At 40.6% G+C, this 25,225-nt stretch overlaps 1 protein-coding gene across 5 annotated transcripts in view; it reads left to right on the plus strand.

The window, feature by feature from the left end:
- The window catches only part of LOC135304434 (sodium channel protein type 5 subunit alpha-like), a 208,867-nt gene that overhangs the window by 25,886 nt on the left and 157,756 nt on the right, over positions 1-25,225 (plus strand). For 3 of the 5 annotated variants that reach the window (XM_064426839.1, XM_064427086.1, XM_064426923.1), the window contains exons 2-5: positions 13,979-14,297; positions 15,997-16,114; positions 21,341-21,431; positions 24,968-25,096. In XM_064426839.1, coding sequence (XP_064282909.1) covers positions 14,031-14,297; positions 15,997-16,114; positions 21,341-21,431; positions 24,968-25,096 — 605 coding nt within the window. In that variant the 5' untranslated portion in view covers positions 13,979-14,030. Of the gene's footprint in view, positions 1-10,813; positions 10,922-13,978; positions 14,298-15,996; positions 16,115-21,340; positions 21,432-24,967; positions 25,097-25,225 lie in introns of those variants that run through there. The other 2 variants (XM_064426993.1, XM_064427175.1) reach the window with 2 other exon arrangements.

A 25,225-nucleotide genomic window follows, 5' to 3' on the forward strand; every position in this document is an offset into this window, starting at 1 on the left:
TCCTGTAAAAGAGCTGGGTGTGGAATTTTGGGGCCAATCTGAGAGATGATGGAGTCTCCCTTAGAGAGAAGGTGAGTTGTGTCAGACTGACCTGGGAGAAGGCAGCACTTTGCTGTCTGAAGTGGACTGCAATTAAATGATCTCTCAGGCATTTAGGGGTTGCACTGAGGCTTGGAAGCACAGTTTGAAACAGAGTAAATTATAGGGCAGCTGGAGTCAGGGGAGAGTTTCTAGATCCACAACATTTCCTTGTACCACATGGTGTCTCAGCCACAGGGATACCTTAGGAGAAGATCCAGAAGTTCTGAAGGAAGTATGTCCTTCCCCAGTCCTGTTCTCCACCCTCTGTACACCGGGTGTTCTGCACCCCTGTTCACCTCAGTCAGGCTGGCATGTGCTCCCAGCCATGAAATGAGGGCAGTGATGAGGGAGAGGAGATGCTCCTGGGGCTTCACATCCCATGGTGTGGGCTTTGGAACCTGCAGGGAGGATGATTTCCAGGCTTTTCTGGGGCAGCCCTGAAATGCAAGAGACAAGATTCACAAGCTTCCCTCATGTTTTGTTTTCCCATTGCTTGCATCTCAATTTAGGATGCAGGAGAGCAATCAGAGAGGGTGCTTGGAATCCCCACTCTCACAGCCCCAGCCTCCTGAATAAGCAGAGTAACGCTGGAGTTTCCCCTCAGGAAGGTGACATGGTATAAAATTTCTTCTAGGACAAAATTCCTTCTCTTAATAAGACCCCCATTTAAATAATCAAAGTCCCAGAGCTGAGATGCAGCTGGCCCATGTGCCCAGGAGAGCATTTCAGAATACTTTTACCCAACAGTTGGTCTGAGATCAAACAGACTTGGCATTGCGCTGTTTCCTGGATAACACGCCGTCATTATTTATTCATCTGAATCAAAGTGCTTGATGTTTTCATGCTATCAGTTAGACAGAGCCATATCGTCTGCCTCTCCTTTTTTTTTATTAATTTGTTGTGTTTCAAGAAAGTTTTGAAGCTGTTGCAGTGGGAAATCCATAGCTTAAGTGGCAGCTTGCTCATCTTTTATTTATTTTTGTAATAATCCTGTTGTTACTCATTCAAAGCTCCAAAAGATCCTTGTCCTCAATCAAAAGTTTCATGTTTGGATGAGGCTGTAATGATGTCTTCTAGAAGAAAAGCATGTTTTCCTGGCTTTGAATAGGTACTGTCATTTTTTTTTGCTTTGTGATTTAAAGAGATATAATGTGTTTGTTGAAAAGCAAGTAATTTTAAAATTGATTTTTATATTTGGATTATGATGACTATGTAAAATTCCCAATTTTTTCATATATTTAAAAAACACAAACACAGGAATGTCAAGCCAGTGGGTGAACCAGCAATGGGATGTGATTAGGGTGATTTCTGGCCTGTTTCCCATCATTCTTGGAGAGAAAGTGGGTTTTTTCCCCCCTATGAAAAATGGTGATTTTCCTCTGATAAATCTGTTCCCTTTTCAGTTTGGAGGCTTCTTTGTTGCAGAAAGAAATTTGTAACTCAAAGTAGATGCTCTTTACTTAAACGCTGCTCTATTGGAAAAGCATTTTTCCATAGAAATAGAGTTTCAATAGGAAATTTGCAGTCAGCTGTTCCACACGGCAGGCAATGCTGCTCCCCCTTCCCCTCCAAAGGGTGGTTTCATACAGAACCTTCACTTCTGCATATCCATACCAGTGCTGTGGTTTTATAAGCACATTTCCCTATTTTGAAATGTTTTCCTGTCTCCTGTTTTTGTGTAAAACATCCTCACAAAGAGGGAGGATGATTAATTGGAAACTACAGAGGAAACTACAAAATCAATTGCACTCAAAGAACTGTCTAATGCAGAAACTAAACAAATAAAAACCCCTAGAGGATTATATGGCTTTTTCCCCCTTCCTTATTCAGTCATCAGGCTCTTAACTGTTACTTGGAAGATTTTTTTCTGACACTAAACTATAACCTTTGATATTTCACCTTGTTGGTGCTCAGCTGCACATTATCTGTGAACACAACAAACAATATTACAAAAATAGCTGAAAACTGTCTTGATGGATTGCAGAGCTATTGGGACCCTTTACACCAAAAGGAGTTCTGATCCCCAAACTCATTGTGCTTCTTTATAAAATTAATCCATAAGATTTTCTGCTCATAAATAACTGTGAAATGACTGAACTTTAAAACATAAGACATCTTATGTGCTAAACCTCACAGAAGAATAATCTCTTGATAAATTTAGTTTTAAAGTAACGGAAGCATAGATGATTGCAATTCTATTTTCAGACATGCATGGTAAAACTTTTCTATTTTGTTTGTAGCAAAGCCAGTTTAAGCCAGGGCCTCCAAATGAAGATGGAAGTGTGAGAATAAGCAGGGTCAGTGTGGTGTACAGCCCTGGCCCTGGGTTTGGAGGCAGTTTTGTGAAGAAGAACTCAGATTGTGTGAGATTAAACATGAGATTTGAGCTGGTTGGTGCTGATGGCATCACCAGTCATGTCACAAAGCCTGGAAGAGCAGGGCCTGTGTCTCTGCTCTCCATCTGAGCCACCAGAAGCAGAGCACTCTGAAACCATCAGATCTGGGATCATTCTGTGTGCACTGAGGCAGTGATGTCTGTCCTACCCAGGCAATACCTAAATAACATATACAAGTAGGCCAGGCACTGAGATGTGCTTTGGGTATGTAAGGAGAAAGGAGTTAAGATAAATCAGCAGAACTCTTTTTTAGCCACTGTGAGGCTAAATGTGAAGCATGTGAACTGGGATTTCCCATTACTTTGTTAATGTGAGTATTCAATTTAATTTCAATTCATCTGGGAGAATCATAAATTGTAAGAATTGAGAGGATCAGTAATGCTTTTAATGGTCTGATCTTTCAGGCTTGATGTTCTTCTTGCTTGGGCCTCAGGGCTGGCTTCCAGGCTCTCCTGGGAGTTTTGTGATGGTGTTTTGCACAGCTCCCTTTGCCAGCAACATCCCCACAGGGGACAAAAAGGTGAGGCAGAAGTCAGACTCGGTGACCTCAGGGGTCTTTTCCAGCCTAAATGGTTCTGTGATTCTAAGTCATGCTGAAGCCCAGGGCTGCAGTGCAAAGCTCCAATCTGCTCTGCTGTGACTGTGTCTTCCAGGACATCCTTCAACTTCTTTGCAGCTCAGTGACTCGGAGAAAAGGGAGAGGCACAATTTCCATAAAGGATGGTGTGGACTGACCTTGTCTGGCTGCCAGGTGCCCACCAAGCTGCTCTCTGACTCCATCCTCCTCAGACTGGATCAACCCACCACAGATGGCTATTAAGCAATTTAATACACAAAAGATGGTTAATAGGCCCTTGGAGGGTGTGAAATATATCCTGGAGACAGGGACAAGGGGAATCTGTGAAATGCCATGCAAATTTGTTTTTTTCCTGTTTCCTCCACTTCATTTCTCTATTCTTTGTCTGACAGTAGAGATAGGCTGGAGAGAGCTGGGGTCTAGAGACAGCTCTTCTATTCAGAGTTAGAAGTTTTGCGAATAATTGTGGAAGGAAGGTAGAGACAGGGAAGAGTATTTTGGAACCAGGCTAAACATTTATGTGGGGAGAGAGGAACAGTGCCACCCCACTTGTTCTGCTTTTAAAATCATGATATGTTTTGTTACAATCTATAAGACAAGCCCAAGACTGGAATAGGAAAGTGGCTGTGAGCTAGGACAAACGTGCACTTTCAGCTCTGTTTTGAATTGGTTTTTTGTGATCCCCCAGGAGTCAAGGGTGCCACTAGGCCACATTTTACTCTACTTTTAAAAAATATTACCTCAAAACCACTTCTGCTCATGTAGCTGCACAGTCCAGACCTCAAACACCCCTTTTATTTGTAGAAACACAATGTAAGACATTAAATATTTTCTAGATTTGTGAGTCTGTGGTGAGTCTGAGAGTATCAGGATAACCTGTGTGACCCCGTTTCTGGGAACAACGTGGTTGTCATTGACTACTTAAATGTATCCCATTTGTTAAAATTGAAGATCTGTATTGTGTTCTAAAGTAATTGTGTGCCCTGGAAAGTTGTTGCAGAAGTGTTGGGGTTTGCCACACACTGGAATGGAACAGCCCCTTGGTCCATTCCTTTGCCATCATGTGGCTGGAGGTGGCTGGTCTATATTTTTGAAGAGTCAAGGCAGAATTAAAACTACCTTGCATCATATTCCACAGTGGTCTGAATTTTGGGGGGAGACATCTCTCAGTCCAGGTGCCCCTGCTGTGTCAGAGAAAAGCAAACAGGCAAATGTAGACACAGAGTTCACAGGTACCTACAGGCACATATCAACACCAGAATTTTGGCGTCACAATAAACAAATTGAATCACCAGAAGCTTTGCTAGGGTCTAAAGCATAGTTTATCTCTCTGAAGTAGACATTGGAAACAGGAGAGATGACTCATGCCCTAGCAGTGCCTATTTCTCCCTGAATGTGTAACATCCTGAGCTTCTTTGGTTTGGCTAATCTATTCCAATCCATCAGGGAAGCTAAATTTTAGTTGATTCATTCTATTCTGAGAATATGAGGCTATTTCACAAGAGTTGCATGATATATATATATATATTTAGTAAAAAATATCTAGAATACATTATTTGCCCTGTCTAAGCTTAGGAACTAAACTTTAGGATGGATGACGATGGATGTAGAGAGGAGCAGGCAGTACTTGAATCATTAGACTCATACATGGCAGATTAAAAATTAACAGATCTGATCAAAATCTTCCACTGCCTTGTGAAATTTGTATTTTTAGTTGAAATTGTCTTGAATAAACAAAAAGAAAATCCAAATGTACAAACAGTACATTCTGCAACATTTCAGGACCCTGTCAGGGTAGGTGATGGTATAACTCATAATGTCATCTGGAGACTCTTAGCCCCAGTATTTATATGTATGTAGGAAGAGGTTAGGTCAAAATATTGGATGATCTCTCAGTGGAATTGCTGTTTATCACTGCAATTAGTAATCACACAATCATATCACAGAATGGCTTGATTTGGAAGGGACCTTAAGGATGATTTTTTTCCAAACCCCCTGCCATGGGCTGTGACATCTTCCGTTAAACCAGGTTGTTCAAATCCTGTCCAACCTGGCCTTGAACACTTCCAGGGATGGAGTTTCCAGACTGTGCCAGGGCCTGCTCACCCTCACAGGGAAGAATTTCTTCCTAATATAAAATCTAAGCCTACTCATTTTTCCTTTAAATCCAATCCTCCTTGTTCTACCTCTACATGTGCTTGTCTAAAGCCACTCTCCAGCTTTCTGGGAGCAGCTTCAGGCACTGGGAGGTTCTGTCAGTTCTCCCTGGAGCCTTCTCTTCTCTTAGCCAGCTATTGCAGCCTGTTTTCATAACAGAAGTGCTTCAGTTCTCTGACCATCTTTGTGGCTCTCCTTTGGACGTGCTCCAACAGGTTCAAGTTTTTCCTGTGTTGGGGGTCCCAGATGTGGATGCAGCACTCCAGGTGGGGTCCCACCAGAGCTGAGCATCTTCTTCCACTTGCTGGTCACACTTCTCATGATACAGCCCAGGACATGTTTGGCTTTCTGGGCCAACCAAGTAATGAAAAAGGTATTTTTAGGAATAATGTTCTTTGGGTTGTTTTGGGTTTTTTCTTACAGGAAGTGCAAGCAAGTTCCCAAAATATGGAGCTAGTGCATTTTCCATTTAGAAAACACTGTGCATTGATACCATCATCAGATACTTCCCTTTCACAGGCCACTTGATGTATTATTTTCTGGTTTGCTCATTGACTGTTTGGTCCCATAAGCTAAATTAAGCAAGGAGCCACAGCAGGGTTTGCAATACTGGGCCTCTATTGTATCCTTCCAGTGCATTGTGCCTCAGGCCCAGCTGAGAATTACCAACCACTCGAGCATGCACCGGTGACACATAAATGCATGTTTGGATGTAGCCTGTTAGTAAATGCAATGTCCCCAGCAGTTTTGTTTGGATGATTATATTATTGCTAATTAACAGAAAATGTCATGACTTTTGGAATAGAATTGTTTGTGCAGCAAGTTATTTACTCTGAAAGAATCTTCCCATGTGAAAAGATGAGGAAATTGTACAAGGGAGAATGGGAGGGATGCTTGGGATTGCCACGGGGTTCTCAGAAGTGTGAGTCTCATTGGCATCAGTGGGACATAGCCAAAACCACTCCTGGTAATGTGACTCACTCAAATACCTCTAAAATCATCCACATTTACCACTCTTTAAATGCTCCTCATCATTTGCTCAGATGCACTTTGGGTTTTGGTTAGTGTCAGGAGAAATAAAGTTTAATTCAGCTAACCTACCAGCAAAATGTGGTAGCTGGAAGGCGGCAGTCTTGGTGATAACATTAAAAGGCTACTAGATATTTAAAAAAAAAACAATGAAAAATCCCTGGCTGCTCTGCCTCCATGTTTCTGTCAGACTAATTTACATAATGGTTTAGAACATTATGTAATTCAAATCAAATCACTGTCAGTCAGCACCAGCATCCATTGCATCTTTTCCATGGAGCTACACCGAGTGGCTGAAGTAAACTTCTTTGAAAGGAACGGCAGAAGACAAATAACTCAGCCTCTCTGATGCCAGGGGTCTGACCCACTGCCTACTGCAGCCACACCAAATGTTCCCCTGGACTGACATGAGCTGAGGATTGCACCCCCAGAACCCATGTAAGCTCTTAACTCTGATTCCTAAACTTGGCAAACAAACCCAGGCGGTTTTCAATCGCAAACAGGCAGAATATCCCTCCCCTCTGGACAGCAATAATCCCTCTCTGTCTCTCGGGGGGGGAAAGGGGGTCGAAATCTCTTCCATCACAGTAGAAGAGCCACCAGCTTTATCCAAATAGTATTGTCAAATTTACAGTGCACTGAATAATGAATCAAATCTTCAATATATTCCAGGAAGCATCAACTCCCTGATAGATTCTGTTATCCTTCCTGAGTCTCCATCACCATTACCTAAAGAGATAATTTTGCCAGTGCACTTCTAAATCTGTGCCTTTTTATTTTTTTCTCTTTTGTATTGTGTTGCCAAAGCAGTGAAAATGTTTGCCAGTAGCTGGGGCTCCATTAATACTGAAAATTATCCAAAAAAACACAGACAGAGACCCAGCATCCTTTTCCAGGGTCATCCACCATCACAGAGATGCTTTGCATGGAACAAAGAGGAGAATAAAGTAGTAGTGACAAAATCTCACAGAACCAGTGTGAATGTCACTCGAGAGTTATTGCTGTGGGCAAGGACAGGTTTGTGAAAAGGTTATGTTTGTCTGCAATAAAGTAGGTGGGAGGAGGAGAGAATTTTCTTGGCTAAGGCATAGGAAAAGGATAGAGGATAGAAGGATGGGAAGCTGGGTATGTTGGAGGTGTATGGATAGGGTGGAGTTTAGTGCAGGAAGTGGTTTTGGAGCAAAGTGCTGATGCAGACTGGCAGGACCTGTGGTTTCACCTCATATCAGCCAGAGGCAGGAGGGGCACCTGCCACCTCCCACAGCTTAACTTTGTGTGGTTTGGGTCTGTCTCCCCCAGCCTTTCACATCCAATTTTTTCTTGACCCTTCACCACAGCCTCTTTTTGTTGCTGTCCCTTGAAAGAAGGAAAACCTAAATCGCTCTATTCACTATTAGAAATGAAATTTAGTTGTTATGTCATGTTTGTCTCTTAATTCAGTGCTACCATTGTGAAAGAGGCCCTGGCTTTGCTTACAGAGTTTCATCCATCTCTCTTAATGTAAACATGTCAGTTCTGATGATTGGCTTTTATGAGTCTGTTTGTTTTCTGCTGATGAAATGTGTCTCCATAACTTAGATGGGAGGGGATCAGGAAAGCCTTACCTATAACTGTGGTAATACATCAGACAGCTCTCCAGACGTGGCTCCTTCTTCCCTAGAAGCATGCAGCCAAGATTTTGCTGTCTAGCCTAAAGCTGCCTTCTTTCTCTGACATAACCATCCCATAATGGCACCAGAATATATTTTAATAGCTGTTTTACAGCTTCCTCTATCCGTCTTTATGTCTTTACAAAACACTCTGTGAATAAAATGGACCAGATTTGATATATTTTATTAATGTGAGCATTCAAAGCACCTAGTGGTGTGAGCACTGTGTATTATGTTTGGCACAACATGGAATTTTCCTGTAGATTTCTTATTTCTTGTTCAAAAGGTAGTGACTGCATTCTGAGCTGAAAGAATCCCTCTTTCTTGGTAACTCTTTCCAAGCTCTGTTGGTTCAGAGTAGCACAGGAGAAATCTTTCCCTGGATATGAAGGCTGTATAGTTCGTAGTAAAATAACTCTGAGGCCAATTTCTAGTTAATTAAAATAGACATGAAAACCTATTGGGTGCAAAGAATTAATAATTCTCAGCAAAATATAGAGATCTGCATTGGTAACTATAATGTGCTGTTTCCCTCTTGCTTATTTATGTCATTTGGTTGCAAAGTAATTCGAAATAAAGACACCTGCAAAGAAAGCAGAATATTTTTAGCTCACTAAAAATATTTATTTTATCATAAGGGAAGACTTAGTGCCAGCATTTAATTCTTGGCAAAAAAATTTATCATCCCCAAATACCCTTTCAATATCAGGATGAAATATTCTGAATTCATTTCCTTTAGCACATGTTGGCTTTCTGCAGACTTTATTTTTTCAGTAAGTCATTGGCAATGTCAGAATGCCATGATTCTGATGAGTGAGCAGCCAGCAAAACCCATTAAACTGGATTTAAAAGAAGATACTGCCTAGGCAGGGCTGGTTGTGACAAAAGGCCCCGTGGGTCTGTGACTCTGAAGTTTTGTTTTGGACATTTTGTGCTGTTTTGGTTTGGATTTTCCCTACGATTTGAATGCAGTGAGTTCTCTTACGTATTTATTTCTGCCCCTGGTCAGCATCCACGGTGAACAAGAGGGCTTGTTTTGGGAAATGTGTTACACAATGTCACATCAACCTGCAGGTTTGCCTTGTGACACGGCAGCAAGAGGAGCTCTGGCTCACATCTCCTCCTGTGTCAGCTTGGACAGGTGTCAACACTGTGCTTTGCCTAGGAGAGCCCTAAGAGCTGAACACCTCAGCCATTTCTATCAGATTTTTGTGGAATACCGTCGTTTTCCCCTGCAGACCAGCCATGGGAGTCCCCACCAGGCACTGGATTCTCCAGCTGCCCTTTTTGCACCTCCACCTTGGAGCTCACCCAACAAAATGTTTCTGGATGGACAAGCATTTGCAGATTGCTTTCACAGGGTGCAAAAAGCTCAGGGTTTTCCAGCAAGCTTGGTTACCTTCTAGGCCATTAGTTTAATACCTCAATTACACACTATCTGGTTTTCATGCTCTGGTGTGAAGGTGCTCTTTTTAAAGGAAACATTTCTAGCCAAATGGTCTGGGTCCTAAGAGATCAGTTCCCCAGGTGTGACTTCCCTGGGCAGAGCTGTGCTGATCTACAGCAGCTGGAGATGTGGATATGTGTTAAGAACAAGTGCTGCAAAAACAAGCATTGTTTGTGGTCTTGAAAAAATTGTGCCTGTTGGAGGAAAAATAAACAAACCAAATATCAGCTTAAGCAGAAGTAACGAGTGTGCTGTGTAAAATTTTGAGGACTGCCTTGATGTGAGCACACAGGCCCCCAAAGTGTGTGCTAACAGCAAATGAAATTTTTCAGTTAAAAGAGAATTTCCCATGACACCTCCTCACTGTGGAATGTGAACTATGATATAACTGTAAGTGAATTAAGTCTCAAAAGGTTGTTTGTTTGTTTGTTTGTTGTCAGTAAAATTATGAAGTGTGCCTCAGTCACCTAGACTCCTTTAGCTTCTTGATCTTTTTGCAAAACTTCTTTATTTGATCTGAATTAAAAACAGTTCTCCATGAAGCTATTACTTCTTGGCTGGAATAAAACTTCCATGCGATCCCATATCAACTTGTCATCTTTTTAAATCTGATTAGGTGTTTGAGTTTATGTGTAAATTTATGCATGTGAATTTATTAATCTAGACCAGTGACATTACATTAGATGTGTCATTGCTCTGTTCTTTATTTCCCTAGCCTACTATTCTCATGTTTTGCTGTGCTCTGCAGGTCAAAGAAAAATGCCAAAGAGATTATCTGGAAAAGGAGTGTGTGGGGGGAAAAGATGACTGTGCTCCATGTAGTCTCAGACAGAAAGAAAACCCATCCACGTGACTGTTCTTGTTACCACAGCAGTTAGCAATGCAAAATCATTATTTAATCACAAACATTTCTTCAACAAAAGGAGAATTTAGGGCTCTGGGATTAGTATTTTGTAAGAGTTTGGGCTAGCAGAACTGCAGTGCAAACACTCCTCTCCCCAGCCCGTGGTCTGCAGTGGCTCCCTGAGTGGCATCACAGAAATCAGCAGATGGGGACAGTCCTGCTCAAAATGAGCATGTCTGATGCCTTTAGCCTTTAAAAGACACTTTCACAACCCTGATCTTCCAGTTTGGTTCCTTTATTACCATTGCCAAGGGCCTGAAATATAAGCTCATGAGTCCTTGATACAACAGAGGGACTTTCAGGGCATGCAAGTGATGTTCTGAGAACCTGAAAGAGATTTTGAATTGGAGTGGCTGAAGCCCGTGACACTAAGGTCAAAACTGCAATGGAAATCAGCATTTTTCTTTCTGAATAAATACAGGTGCTAGCAATGCCTAATTTGTTTGCTCTCACTTCTTGCCACACCAAAGAAAGAATTCTTCTTGGGGCTTTATTTTCATATGCATGTTTTGTTTACATAACCAGTGCATTTTATCAGCAGCAACCGATGCTAACTGACCAAGCAAGAGGGAAATTTTCATTCTGTGCGTGGTGATATCACAGAAACAATGTGTTTGAAGCCTTGTACTTCAAAAATGTGCCTGTGAGGAATGGAAAAATCCAGGCTCATATTGTAAACACGTGAATCACAGCAGCTATTATCTCTTAAGAAATGGCATTCCAGCTCTTTGATTCAGTCATTGATGATTTCCCTTTTTAACTTGTGGTGCTTTCTTACCCTTTTAAGAAACATCTGGGCTAACCCCGGCTATTTGTAGAAATGTTTGCAATTCACAGATTAAAACAAATTAGACATAGAAAGGACCCATGAAATTATCTTGTCCATTTCCTGAAAGGATATGAAATTGAAAAAGAATTGTGCTAAATATATATATATTAAAATGTGGAACTTTAGCTTATATACAATATGAAGACAAAACATGTCATAAATTTTCAGTTGTAAGGGTGCTGAAACATACGTTTTTAGAAAGAAAAATTAAATAGATGACTAGCAAAAACACTAATGAAGTTTGTGTGGGATTTTCCAGTTCTTTCTAGGCAGCCACCTTTCTGGAAATTGTAGATAAAATTGAAAAGATCTGGTTTTGACCAGTTTGAATTTGATTCAATTTTCTAATGAGAGAGAGCTTTAAGCAAAAATAATTCCCTTTAGAAAAAATAATTAAAACTTCTGATGCCAATTAGGTTTTTTGGGCTGCTTTATCTCCTTCACCATCCCCAATCTGTTTGTTTCTCTTTTGAGGAAAAAATTGAGTAGTTCTGTTGCCAGAATGGCTTCTCTTGGAAGTCTTTAAGGAAGTCTGAGACTGTGTGGACAAAGCACACATTTAGGTTTCTTTAGACTGGGAAGAGTGTTAAGATAGGACAAGCATAAGTAGCTTTTCTTGCTTGCACCCAAGTTCCTGAGTCAGAGGCAGCAACTTGTGTGTAAAATCATTTATGGACCTTTTGCCACTGCTCTGTGATTTCATTTGAAGTTTTTCCGGTTTCATATTATTAGGAAAAGCAAACAGCTATTCCCCATTCACTCCCTTGACAGAGCTCATGATCATCTGGACCTCAGCTAGCAGCCCACAACATTCTCATCTCCAGCTTAGAGACCTCCTCTCTGCCCTTCCAGCAGTCCTGATCAGCCACTGGCTTTTGTTGTCCCCTTCAGCACTGAGACAGGTTTCATTCTGGAGAAACAAAAATGGAAAGGACAAAAAAAAAATCTCAGAGGATTCTCTGGCCACCTGTATTGATGTCATTTATAGGAAGTGAAATTCTATTTGCTGAGTCACAAAGTGTTGGGTGTAGGAAACTCGATTTGTGGGAAATCTTCTGGTTTCCTGTTTTTCAGGAGGAAGGGGGTAAAACAAATGACATGGAGGGGACGGAGAAAGGAAAAAGAAGAATAAATCTAACAAAAAAAGAATGTCAGAATACTCCAAACTCCAGGAAGGATAATTTATTTTAGCCCTGCTTGTTCAAACCAGCTGTAATTCAGAGCATAATGTACAAGCTTCAGTAAATCATTCCTGTGCGATAGACTGTGATCAATGACAATTTAATGAATTCATTTTAAAATGAAGTCAGAACAGGAGAGACAGTAGTTATTTGAAAGCGTCCTTTACTCAGAGAAATTGAGTCAATAAATATGCTATTTGTCATGCAGAGTCCAGTTAGAGTCTTGTTTGCTAACAAAAATGCTGTCATCACAGAGCCTAATAGACGCAAACTATCTGGAACTATCCATTGTAAATAGACAAATTCCATCTGAAAGCAGAAAACAAACGTTGTGGCTGAACAAAGAGTGGGATCCTGCACACGTTGCTGAATGAAAGAGGGTAGCCCACCTCAAAATCTACTATTTTGTGTGTCACCAGAGTGTATTCTGATTGAGTATGAATGGCCTGGTGGTGGCAAAAGTACAAGGTCTGTGTTTCGTCTGTGAAATGAGTTTTAATTGTTGTGGAGTGAGGGCTTCTCTCACTGGAAAAACATGCCTCTAAAGTGACTTTAAATTGCAATATGCGGCTTCAGTGAACTTGGATGGATTTGTGCAGGCTGCTAGAACAGGGATAAGCTTCATCCTTTTTCAAACAGTAGTTTTACATTAATTTTCACAGCTATCCGTGTTGTTTAGTGCAGATACAAGAAGGCTTTTTGTTCGGCTGTGCTTTTCACGCTTGGTTTTATTCATGTAAGTTGAAGAGATGGGAAAACTCTTACTTGTTTTCATTCAGGCAGAGACTGGAAGTGTTAACATTGAAGTACCATCAGGACAAGATGATCAAACTTTACAGGTTTGGGTTAGAATCATAGAATAAAAGAATATCCTGAGCTGGAAAGCACAAGGATCATCGAGTCCAACTCCTGGATATTCAAATTGATCTTGGATTAAAGGAGCATGGTTTTCAGATATGACAAGCTGGCAGCAGCGGCTGTTCAGCATCTTGGAAGCTTGATGTGCTTTCATGAAGGTCCCAGAGCTTTGCCAGGCACATCTGAGCTTCCATCATCCTTCAGATTTCAGGGTGTGGAGGAAAAGAAAATGCTCAAAAGTCCTGAGGAGGTATCTTGAAGATGGTATTTCCTATCCCAAAGGAAAATTAAAATTATGTTACAGAAGCCTAAGACAGAGATTGTGAAGATTTTTTTATGGGATTTAAAAATCTAAACTTGACCCTTCACTCTTTAAATTTGGAATAGAACAGCTGGGGCATTTTTAGATTTTGCATCATGTGGCCAGACATTGGCTGATTTAGATCTGCCTTGCAGTCATCTTAGGAACATTGTTCATCCACTCCCAGAGCTGAATTTTCAAAAATGAGTTAGGAGTCTGAATCTCTGTGTCCTTCAATGAAATTTAAGCCCGTGTGAATCGAAGTTACTTCTTAGTTTGGATTTAGGATCCCAAATGACTGATGAACTGAAGAATATTACAGTCTATATATGAAGTCTGTTTAGATTTGATCATATGTGATTTCTTATTGAAATTACAATTTTGGTAATTTTTGTTTTCCTTGATGTTCTATTAACCACATAAAAACAGATGAAGAGCTTCCTGATAATATATAACGAGTTACCTGGGTGTTGAGTCTGGTGGGGTTTTTTTCATTCTGCTGGCTTTGTTCTTCTTGCTTTCCTTGCGCCGCTAACTTTTGATAACTTTTTTTTTTTTTTTAATTTCAGCTGTTTCCACTACTAGGAGTAAAGACCAGTAAAGACAAAGCAGGATGAAAAGATGGCTGACTTCTTGTTACCACCGGGTACTAACAGCTTCCACCGGTTCACGCCCGAGTCCTTGGCTGCCATCGAGAAGCGAATTGCAGAGAAGCTCGCCAGGAATGCCAAGCAGGAATACAGGGAGCAGCTGGGCGAGGAAGAGAAACCTCAGCCTCAGTTTGACTTGCAAGCTTGCAAGAAGCTGCCTGATATCTATGGGACTGTTTCTCCAGAGCTCATTGGGGAGCCCTTGGAGGACATCGACCCTTTCTACAATGATCGTAAGGTGAGCACCAGCCTGCTCCTCTGCCTTTGCTGAAGTGTGACCTCTGCTTTGAGTGCTCTGCTTGTTATCTTTCTGCAAAAAGTAAAAATAATTCTTTCCCAGATTAAGGATCAGAATGTTGGCATGGGCAGGGCTCCCGGAAAACATCTAAGCAGGAAGGCAAAGAGGGATAAAAAGCATGATTTAAACTTGTGTGTTTTCAGATAACCCTGAGAATGAATTTACAATATCTGAAATGAGCAGAGCAGTAGCTGAGTTAATTTAAGCCAGAGGTTTTTATCTGCCCTATCTTGCCTTCTGCATGAGCTGTGACTTCACAGGTCTGTTGTTTATCACTTAAGCCCCTTAATGTTAAGGGCTGCTGGGTGACTTGAGCCTTGTGTGAGCACTCTGCACAAGAGCAGGAGGCACCTTTGCAGCCATTCCTGGAGAGCAGCGGCTCTGCTCCTGCTGAGGAAGAGCAAAACTCCCTTTCAGATGACCAAAACAGAGCAGGAGGGAGGTGTGAGCAGCATGTGCAGTGCTGGCGCTTTGCAGAATGGTGAACTTTGTCCCAAAGTGAGCATCACCTGATGAGGGATCACGTGCAGGCTGGACCAAAGCCACAGCAGTGCAAACAGCTTCTGTCAAAAGGCTGTTGACAGCAGAGCTGGGCTGGTTGCTTACTACAGTTCATTCCCCTTTCCAAGCATTTCACAAAACAGAGGACAAAATAAAGCTTGGAAGCCCTTTGTATTTTTAGGCAGCTTCCAGTTTTTTCAGGTACTGCTGTTCCTGATTTTGGACTATGCTATTTCCTGTAAACAATGAATTAAGATGACCATAATGGTACTTCAATTAAAACAGTGTAGATGTAGGTGCTAGAGCTACAGAATAAAAGTTAAATGGATAAAGGCAAACAGATTACTTACCTGGAAGGAGCAGAATTAATTTACCTTTTAATTTGCCTGCTATCCCTGGGCATAAGCAACAGGATATAGATTTGCAGTTTTAGTGCCATGAAGTTTTTAGACTCAAGGTGTGTGAATTGCTTAGATTTTATATATTGGGTTTCTCAATTCTCTGTCTCTGAGTGAATATTAGTTCCTCTGTGCCTGGTGGGGCATCTTCAGAACTCTGCAAATTGGGTCAGCATCCATTTCACTTTTATTTGGGTTTAAGATAACTCAGAGACTTGTTTTTCTCTGGCCATATTAACCTGAGCACAATGAGAGTGCTTCAGTGCCAAGGTCAGATCCTAGTGTGGAAAGGTGCCTCCTACAACTTTTGGCTTGGTGAGACAGAATTGAGAGCAATAAAGTGTTCAAAGTAGAGAAGTTGGATCAACAACACAGTGAGATCTGCAGCACCTGGGAAGAAGAGCATCACATAATTTCTTCCCCCACATTTTAGTCTCCATGTAATTTTCTTGTTTTTAAAGGTGATTCTGCTCTCTTCCCAGCCCTATGGTGGAGGTGATGGCACAGGATCCACTAAGGGTTGAAGAAAGAAAAAATACTTGGGATATTGCAACAGGACAGTCAGTTCTGTAGGGAAGGCCTTGGACAAAACTTTTCACCAAGTGAGAAGGATTTTGGGGGTCTTGGGAGATGGGGGGAAATATGAGATGCTGGCAGGAATTTCCCAGTGAGATGTGGGCTGGAAAAGCTGAGCATAAATGCAAATACTGAATGTTCTCATTTTCTGTTTTGTTTTCCAGACATTTATAGTACTGAACAAAGGGAAGACAATCTTTCGATTTAGTGCCACTCCTGCCTTGTACATACTTAGTCCTTTCCATCCAATCAGAAGAGCAGCAATTAAAATTTTGGTACATTCATATCCTTTCTGTTGATTTTCCTCCTCATGTATTTTATATGGGTTTTAAACACAGATGGATGGAAGTCAGAAACCATTTTATTTCATTAAGCTGTTTTAAATCTTCTGGCTGAATTTGCATGCACAAGCAGAAATGCACTTGGATTTTCGGTTTGTTTTATTTTATATTGTTATGTGAGCTATAAAAGTGACTGTGTCATACTGCTGGAATCATATAATGTGAACTGCACTGGAGAGTCTGGTGAGTTTACTCAGGATTAAAAGATGGGAAGGGACTGATCATCATTACTGAAGGGAAAGTGGGTGTAGTACCTCAGAAAGGAAGGCAACCAGGGGAAATCTGCATTGATGGAGAGCTTTCCTACCAAGCATTTCAGCAATCCCTCCCAGAGGTAAAACTCTGTGACACTGTCTGCAGACATGATTTAATTTTGAACTGGTTCAGATCTGATTTTTTTTTCTCCTGAAACAGAACATTTCAAAAATGGTTTTGTTGATTCTTTTTTAGTTTGTTTATTTGGATGTTTTATCCAACAAAGATAAAAGGCACAGGCTGTCCTGTTGGACCTTCCAATGAAAGGGCAATGCCTGATTTCCTGTAGTTCTGGTTCTGAAGTCATGCAAAACAGGCTGCAGTGGTTGGTTTTGGCTTGTTTTTTTCACACAACCCCAGAAACATTATATTCTGACACAGTCACATTTCTCTGGAAGGCCAAACTGACCCAAATGTTCAGCTTTGTGTGAACATTACTAAAAACACACCTTTTTTCATGACTTGGCTGCTCTCTCTAGGGTGCACGTGGGAGACCAGGCAGTGATAATTCAAAGACTTCACATGCTGCTCTGATCATTCCAGGATGCTTTAGTGATGGAAATCCCTCATCTGCTCTGTCCACCACAGAGAGTTAATAAATATTAATTAGGCAGCATCTTAGAAACATTGGTTAATTATCAAATTTCAGGGAAAACAAACAGGGAAATAAATTAGATTTCCACTCCATACAGGGAGGAGGAAAAAAAAGGTGATACTATAGATCCACTATCAAAAGGAAAAAAACAGGTGAAGCTTCTGATTGCAATAAATCTGTGCAAAAATGAATATGTGTTATCAGCCAAGATATTATGGTTACTAAGAATACACTGCAGAATTCTGCAGAGAGATGAGCTGGTGGATCAGATTATGTGTGCACACAATGCAGCACATGCTGCTGCATACCTAGAGCTCAAGCAAGCTTTTTGGGCACAGTTATTTCAGCATTGCTGAAGTTAATCAAGGTCAATGCATTTGCCCAGGTATGGCTAAGGGAAGAATCTGAAAAACTGAGCTTCTTAGAAAGAAGTTGAGAGTATTGCCTCCAGCTTTGGTGGCTTATTCTGTCTTTTCCTCCATTTTTTTCTACACTGTCTGGTGAAGCCAAGAGGTCACAGGAATGTGTAGCAGAGGAGCTACATGCCCTTGGTAGCAGTCACACAGAAGATAAATAAGCAAGAAATCCTTACCACATTACTTCCAAGGATAAAGACCACAGAGGAAGGCATTAAAATATCTGTCAGGAAAGGAATATGGTCAGATAAGGAGTGTAAGAGTTTGGGAGTGGCAGGTCTCAATGCAAACATAAGTTTAGCTCCAGAAAGACAGAAATCATCACCTTGAGTTGATAATTTTGAGAGATCCAGCAGCTGAATCTTTGGCAGGCACAGGCAGGAAACAACAACTCCAGTCCCAGTGAGAACGGAGATCCTGCATTAGGCACTGATTTGTTTTCTGTCAATAAAGCCCTTTTGTATCAACCTGAAATACAAAGGCCAAGTGGCTGAGCAGGCAGTCAATATCCCAGGCAGAAAGGAGCCCAAACCCACAAGTACTGAAGCAGATAATATCCCAGACATGGACCTGGGAACCAGATCTGTCCTTTTGCGTGACTGTAATCAAGCAATCTTTATTTTCCCCAGGGCAAAAGCCTAAAAGGAGCATTAGCAAATGGTGCCCTGTCACGTAAATATCTGTAGCAGCTTCTTTAGTGGATGCCATATTTCAATTTCCAGCCATTGAGTTCACCACGAACGCCAACAGTGGAACAGAATAGAGAGGACAGAGTAAAATCACCCTATAAAGAAGCTGGGGAGGGGTCACATTTCCTGGTTAAGTAGCTGTATGTGGAGTTCTTCCTCTGAGATGTCTGGGAGGATAGATGCTTTGTGTTCACTGCTCATCCAGCCAAGACTGAGAAGTCCAGTCTTTCAAAAATACACCCTTCCAAGGGGAGAAACTCCCACAGCCTCCTAGTAATGTTTATTACAACTAATAATGAATCTTTAAAGCCCTTCTAGGTATTTCTCCTCTTATTCAGAGTCAGTGAGGCCTCGTGGATGGTTCAGGGCCCACATGGCTGCCCAGAAGGTGGCCCTACTCCATTCCTGTCCCAGAGGACATGGGGAGTGCAGGATTGGATCCCCAATGGGATGAGCACTTTTTGCCTTTGCATCATTATTAGCTGTTATTAACATCTTTATTAACTATCTCCACCTTTTAATGAGATTAAAACACTGGTAACATTACTTTGATGCCCTCTGTTTAAAAGACTCCTCTTAGTTCTTCTTGTCTGCAAGCCAAGGACCATTCTGTGGTGTTTGCTAGCCTGTATAAAATCTGTAGCAATTCTAATTTCTAGTTTTTCTAGGTTTTATAGCTAGTTTTTGTCACTTTACCACTGAACCGGGCTGGGAGTTTGGCAAAAATTACTTCCTTGGTGCTAGAATTATGGATTCTGATACATCAGAAAAAGAAAAAAAATCTTCTTACAGAATTTCCAATCTTTGTCCATATTTTCTGCTTGCAGCTTTCCTCCCATCTTATTTTGCACACTTTCCATAAGGCAAAATGAGATCTTGTGAAGCACCAATTATACATTCTATTCATTGGGACTAACCTTTGCTTGCACATATTATATGTAATTTGGCAATGATCACCTAAAGAGCCTCTAGTATTCAGTCTGCTAATTAACAATTATCCATCATAATGAAGTCTAGAATAGAAGTATGCTGCGTTTGACTCAATATCTTTGTGCTAGGAGATAAAATGTATAACTTTTAGAATTGGTTTGTGCAAAGGCTATTCTGTAACCTCAAATTGGAAATAATAGGTTTAATTTATTGCAGAAAGGATCCTGATGAGTAGCTTAGTATATTTAGTTTGTAGGCTTTGGAAAATTTGATTTAATAGCAGTTCTAAGATAGGGAATAGACAATGCTGCTAATACAGCTTATCTCAGTTTTATCTTCTTTGCTTTGTCCTTTTTGAGTAGATCATCATCGTGGACTTTTTCTAATGCAAACAATTGCATTTGATTTCAGGTAGAAATGCTAATTTTCATTCCGTGGGGATTTCTGTTTTCTCTTTCTAATTTTAACACAGACCACTAACTTTGGTGCATAACCAGCTGAAATGTTTCATTCTTTCATGTTCTTTGTAGTTTTCAGATTGATGGTGAAACCCAGATTGAATTTGTAGTGTGTTTGTTGTCCCAGAGCTGACCCTTACGTTTTCAACCTGTGTTCTCTGATTTGTTCTCTTTGGTGCTTGAATAAGGAGGTGATGACACCTGCCTGCAAGTGAGCATTTGGGAAAGCTGCTAGATTCAGTTTGTATCACAAGGAAACAGGCATAAAGAGATCAAACCAGTGGCCCTAAATTCCACTAGTGGAGTTTATTTGCTTGGAATTGAAATATGCTATTTTTTTTACTTGGTCTGAAGATAGCTGTCTGGTTTCCTGTGCTTCATCCACAGCATTTCACTGGAGTTGAAAAAGTAATCCAGTGTTTTCTAGGCTACTGGAACTTAATAATTATGTTAACAAGAATGACAAAACTTACAGAAATAGATCTGAAGCTGATGTGAGCAAATATGAGTGGGTATCAGGCATCCCTCCCAGCCCTTCAGTAGGAGGTGTTGGCCCAGAAGTGGAAGATGTTTGTGAGATGAGCAGTCCCTGTGAGTTCAATTACTGCCTTCAGTGGTGGCCCTGGGGAATCCTCAGGTTGGTTACGACCAATTTAACCTTGCAGTTGCTTATGTGGCCCATTGGAAAACGTTCCACTCTGTATTCAGCAGAGATTTTGGCTCTGCATGAGGATAAATTTAATGCAAACATTTCAGGACGTAGGTTTGAAACTAAACCCTTCAATCACTATTCTCAAACAAAAAGTACCACAAGCAGAATCAACTACGGAGGTGAAAAAACCCAAACCAAACCAAACTTTTTTTTAAAATCATTTTAAAAAAAAAGAAAAATAAATTTATTTTTGGGTTTTACTTATATTGCCTGGGAAGGGTCCCTGCCTGTTGACTGAGTTGCAGGCTGTTTGCCTTTGCCTTATCTTCTATATTTACATTTTCCCAGTTGCATGGGACCAGTTATTGATGCAGGAGAATCTCATCAGATTGTGTAATTTTTTTTACAGAAAGTGGCATGTGCTTTTAGAAGAGCCATCCAGTGAATTATGTTTTCAATTTCAGGAATTTGATTTAGGGTGCTTTTTATGTTTATGGTTTCAGCTTAGCAGCAAAGTGTGTGAACTGGGAGGATTGTTTTAGGCTCCAAGTAGGGAATCTGGTCCCTCAGCAGAGGCAGAGAGCCCTGCAGACCAAGGCTGCCTATTTGCCCAGCAGGTTTGCAGACCAAGCCTTAAAATTAGTGCTCTGAAACTCATACTTGCTTTTGGTGAAACTTTATACTGAAAGCGAGACCTCAAGCCCATTAAAGAGATTAGAAAGACCAGATTTGTGACTTTCCCCTACTGCCTGAGAAATGTTTCAGGATAAAAAATGAAGTGGGAATTTGCAGACACAGGTTTTTCTGTGGATACTTAAATGAGACTAATCCTTCTTTTCATACAAAGTTGTGCACCTCTGCACATTGTCATCTGACCAACACAGCTGTAAATTTGGGGTATTGTGCTTTCAAAGGACTGCAGAGTCAGTACATTTGTTTACTGTATAAAGTATGTTTAAAAGATGTAGGTAAAGAAAAAAAAAAAACAGGGAAGCCTCCCTCATTTTTCTATGTTTATATAATTATTTGTCTCCAAATGCACTTGCAAACAAATGCTTATTGTTCTTGAAGCAACTTGCAAATTGTGAGTGAACTGTCACATCTTGTGTAAAAAGACAAAAATTTATGAAGTCTTGTATCAAATGCATTATTTTCCTTAATTTGCCTCTTTACATTGTTCAGTATGTTTATTATGTGCACTATTTTAACTAATTGTGTGTTCATGGCACAATCAGAGACTCCATCGTGGAATAAATATGTTGAGTAAGTATCCTTTACAGCTGACCCATCCTCACCTCATCCTTCCTCTTCCTTTTGTTGTGTTCTTATTTGCATCTTGTTTGCTGTTGTCTCATTTTTTCCAGTAGTACTGACTGTGGTGTCTGCCCTCTCAAAATGTTTTTCCAGGTAGTTGTTCCAGCCTGTGAAAACTCCCTTAGTAAGCAAACTAAACATTTTCAGTCCATGAATCTCATGCTTATTGCCAAAGGCACCTTTTATGCTACATCTGGATGAAATCAAATGTTGAGGACAACCCTGTTTGAAATTTGTCAGCCTTCCACAGTTCCCATGCAAGAGATTTGGTGCTTGGACACATCAGAATAGGTTGATGGAGCTTAAGTTGGATTATTTCAGAGAATAGTTCCTGAACTGAGTTCTGTCCTTGATCTGAAACTTAGTGAAAGAAAAAAAGTTTCTTTTGGACTGAGCACAGGATGAGAAGTGTTCCCCTGTAATCATTGGCAGGAATACTTTATGAGCGTCAAATTATCTGGGAATACCTCTATGAGAATTCCTGTCTTTTAGCTTGATAAGCCTTCAGGAAAAATATCAAAGGTGCTGCTTGAAGGGGGTTATTTTTTGTTGTTTTGGGTTTTTAAATTAATTTTAAAAGAGGTTAAGGGACTTCAGTGAAAAGAAAACCCACTTGATTTCTTTAAGATGCTTATAAATATTCCTTTTAGAAACAGATACCAGATGCACAAGCTAATCAACCTACAGTGCATTAAACAATTATTTTGGCTCATTGAACCAATCAGAACACACTTTTTATTTTTGACTGACATATGATAAATGCCATCTGCTGCTTCATAGCCTGGTGGTTGGTCTACTCAGGGCTGTAAGAAAAGACAGTAAAATGCCCTTATTTAGGTTCCATAAAATCATGCAGGACACATCTTCTAGGCCATAAATTACTAATTATAGGCAGCACTGAACCAAATATTTCATCCCATCACAACAACATCCTAATCCCAGGATGTTTCATGTGTAGTGTGGTACCTTCAAGTATGTCTGTGGCTGTCCTTTCCCCTGATGTTGTCCTTCTCCTATTGAAAACTTTCATAACCATTGCCATGATGTTTTCTGCTGAATCACAGACATCTCATCCACATGATGATCTCATCAAAATTTGGCCAGTTGGTGTACAGCTGGAAATTCAAACATTCTGGAGGGAAATACTATAAATTATAATATTCTCTTCTGCAAGCACGAGAATGTGGATGATTTTATCAATGCATCAAGCAGAGCATGCAGAAAACATAGAGCAGAAATGCAGACAGACCCATGCAGCATGGAGTGAATCCTTCTATGTTTCCTCTTCCCCCGTGTCCCCTCATATCTCTCAGCTTTTCCTCCTCAAGTGCATGGAATGAAATCAAAGTCAAGTACTTTGGAGGAGCAAAATAACCCAATGAACTGTAATTCAAATTGATTAATATTGGATTTGGAGAAGATACATTTAATCCATTTTGTTCTGCTGTTTCAGAGACTCACAAGGGATAGAAGAATAACCTTGTTCAAATATGTGTCCTAGATCTTCCTTTAAAGCATTTTCCTTACCATTTTGAAAAAAAAAAATAATCAATTCAACTTTCCCCCACTAAAATTTTTTTTAAGAATGCTGACTTTTGTTGTTAAAGAAGCTGTTCAATTGCTGGAGGACTTTGCCCCATCCATTTAGAATTAGACGATGATTATACAATCAATTAAACCCATCTGACATGCTGAATAAATACAAGTGCTTTATCATTTTAATGAGCTTATGTACTGTTAAGTATTTTTTTTAGTTATTTGCATGTGTTTTCTGTGTGTATTACTAAATACACATGCTTAAAGAGACTGTCACATGGGTGACCTATATTCGAAATACCAGAGCAAAGATAAATAAGAGCTGTGAAAAAGTTGGGTACAGGATAATGCTCAGGTACATGGTCAGAGAGGAGCTGTGAGATACATTTAATGCCTACTACTGCACCCAAACTGTCCTGTTAATCCCTATTTTAAGATGAAACACACTGAGATTTTATAACACGTGAGTAGCACTACTGTGTGACATGATGGCAGGAGATCATGAGATTTGCCACTATCTGTGTGTTTGACCAGTTGCAGTTCAGTGAAATACAGCTGAATATATTTTATGAACAATGTTCTTCCTTATATTGCCACCTTCAGTCACTCACACCTTTTTACTACCAAACAGGAATCTGAACTGTTACAATTTTTTTTTAATGTGTGATGGCACCAACTGATGTTTAGGCACTGAACAGAAAACACAAGCCAGTGTTTCCAGTGACAGCCCTTCACATCATGACTTATGAGATTTGTGTTTTAGTGGATTTGAGATGTTTGAAGTTTTTTAATAGGCTTTGGTGTCATCTGCATCTTCATTAGGAGAAAAGGGGTAGGGAATGCCCATGGTAGACACTAGACATTTATTTATTTTGTTAAGATATGGCTTAGAGTATCCAGTCCATTGGGTTAGATGTCTTGGGCAGCAACATTAAAAAAGAGCTGTTGTATGCCCTGAACTCTGTCTCTGATGGCAGGTAGAACCCTAGGTGAGCACAGATCTGAAAGCTACAAATCAGAGGCATTACTGTCCTCCACAGAGATTTGGCTAAATTTTATTACAAGTGTCATCTTTATTATGAAAGGTAAGATCTGTGTTCTAGCCCAGATTGCCACAGTCAAGAGGCTGTTGGTAATAACTTAATTTACCAGGGGGAAAAAAAAAACTAGCCTCGTGTCTCCTTTACAGTCAGGCAGGTAAAAATGACTACATACAGTAGTCAGGTGGGAGTTTTTCAATTCTTTTTCAGTGAGGGCATTTTGTTGTTTAATTCTTAAGGCTGGTGCGATTTGCCAGGGATAGTGAAACACAAGGGAAGTTGAAGGAGAATTACCCTTTCTAGCTGATAAAAACACATGGTGACATTTTTTTAATCTCCAAAATATCTTGAGCAGGAAGAGATGAGAGGTATGAATGAAACAACCACTCTCCTTCCAATTGGAAAAGCAAGGAGTGTGGCATAATGTTGCCCAGAGAGCTTGTGGACTTCCCATCCCTGGGAGTGCTCAAGAGCAGATTGGATGGGTCTCTGATCAGCCTGGTCTAGTGGAAGGTTTCCTGCTCATGGCAAGGGGGTTGGAAGGAGATGATTTTTAATATCTCTTCCCACCCAAACCATTCCATGATTCCCTAATCCACTCTTGGTCCACTGGAGATGGCAGAGGTTCAGAAGTGACATTGCCCAGCTTTGTAGCGTGGTGTCCATGCTTGACTTAATGAGTGAGGATTCATCAAGGGACACCCTGTGCTGGAAATTATCTTCATTCTGAGACCGTCCCCAGTATTTTGTTGTTCCTTACCTGTTCCTTGGTCCACACATAAGGCTGTTCATGCACAGCCCAGTGCTGCAGCTGTGACTCACATGAGCAACCCCAGAGTTGTGCCCCTGCAGTTTCAGCCGTCTGCTGCTTGCTAATTCTCTTTCTTCCTTGGCCACTCTCTTCTCCAGGTACACTTTCACTGGCATTTACACTTTTGAGTCTTTGATAAAAATATTGGCAAGAGGATTTTGCATGACAGAATTCACCTTCCTTCGGGATCCATGGAACTGGCTGGATTTCAGTGTTATTGTTATGGCGTAAGTAGCGCTCCTTTATATCTTTCAAGAGAGTTATATGCAATAGAACTTTTTAAATGGTTGTCTGGATGGGGTTTTTTTGCTTCACTCAAATTTTACTGAAAATGAGAAAAGGCTGAAGTGTATTAG

This window comes from Passer domesticus, chromosome 1 (assembly GCF_036417665.1).
Source record: "Passer domesticus isolate bPasDom1 chromosome 1, bPasDom1.hap1, whole genome shotgun sequence".
NCBI classification, from domain to species: Eukaryota; Metazoa; Chordata; class Aves; order Passeriformes; family Passeridae; genus Passer; species Passer domesticus.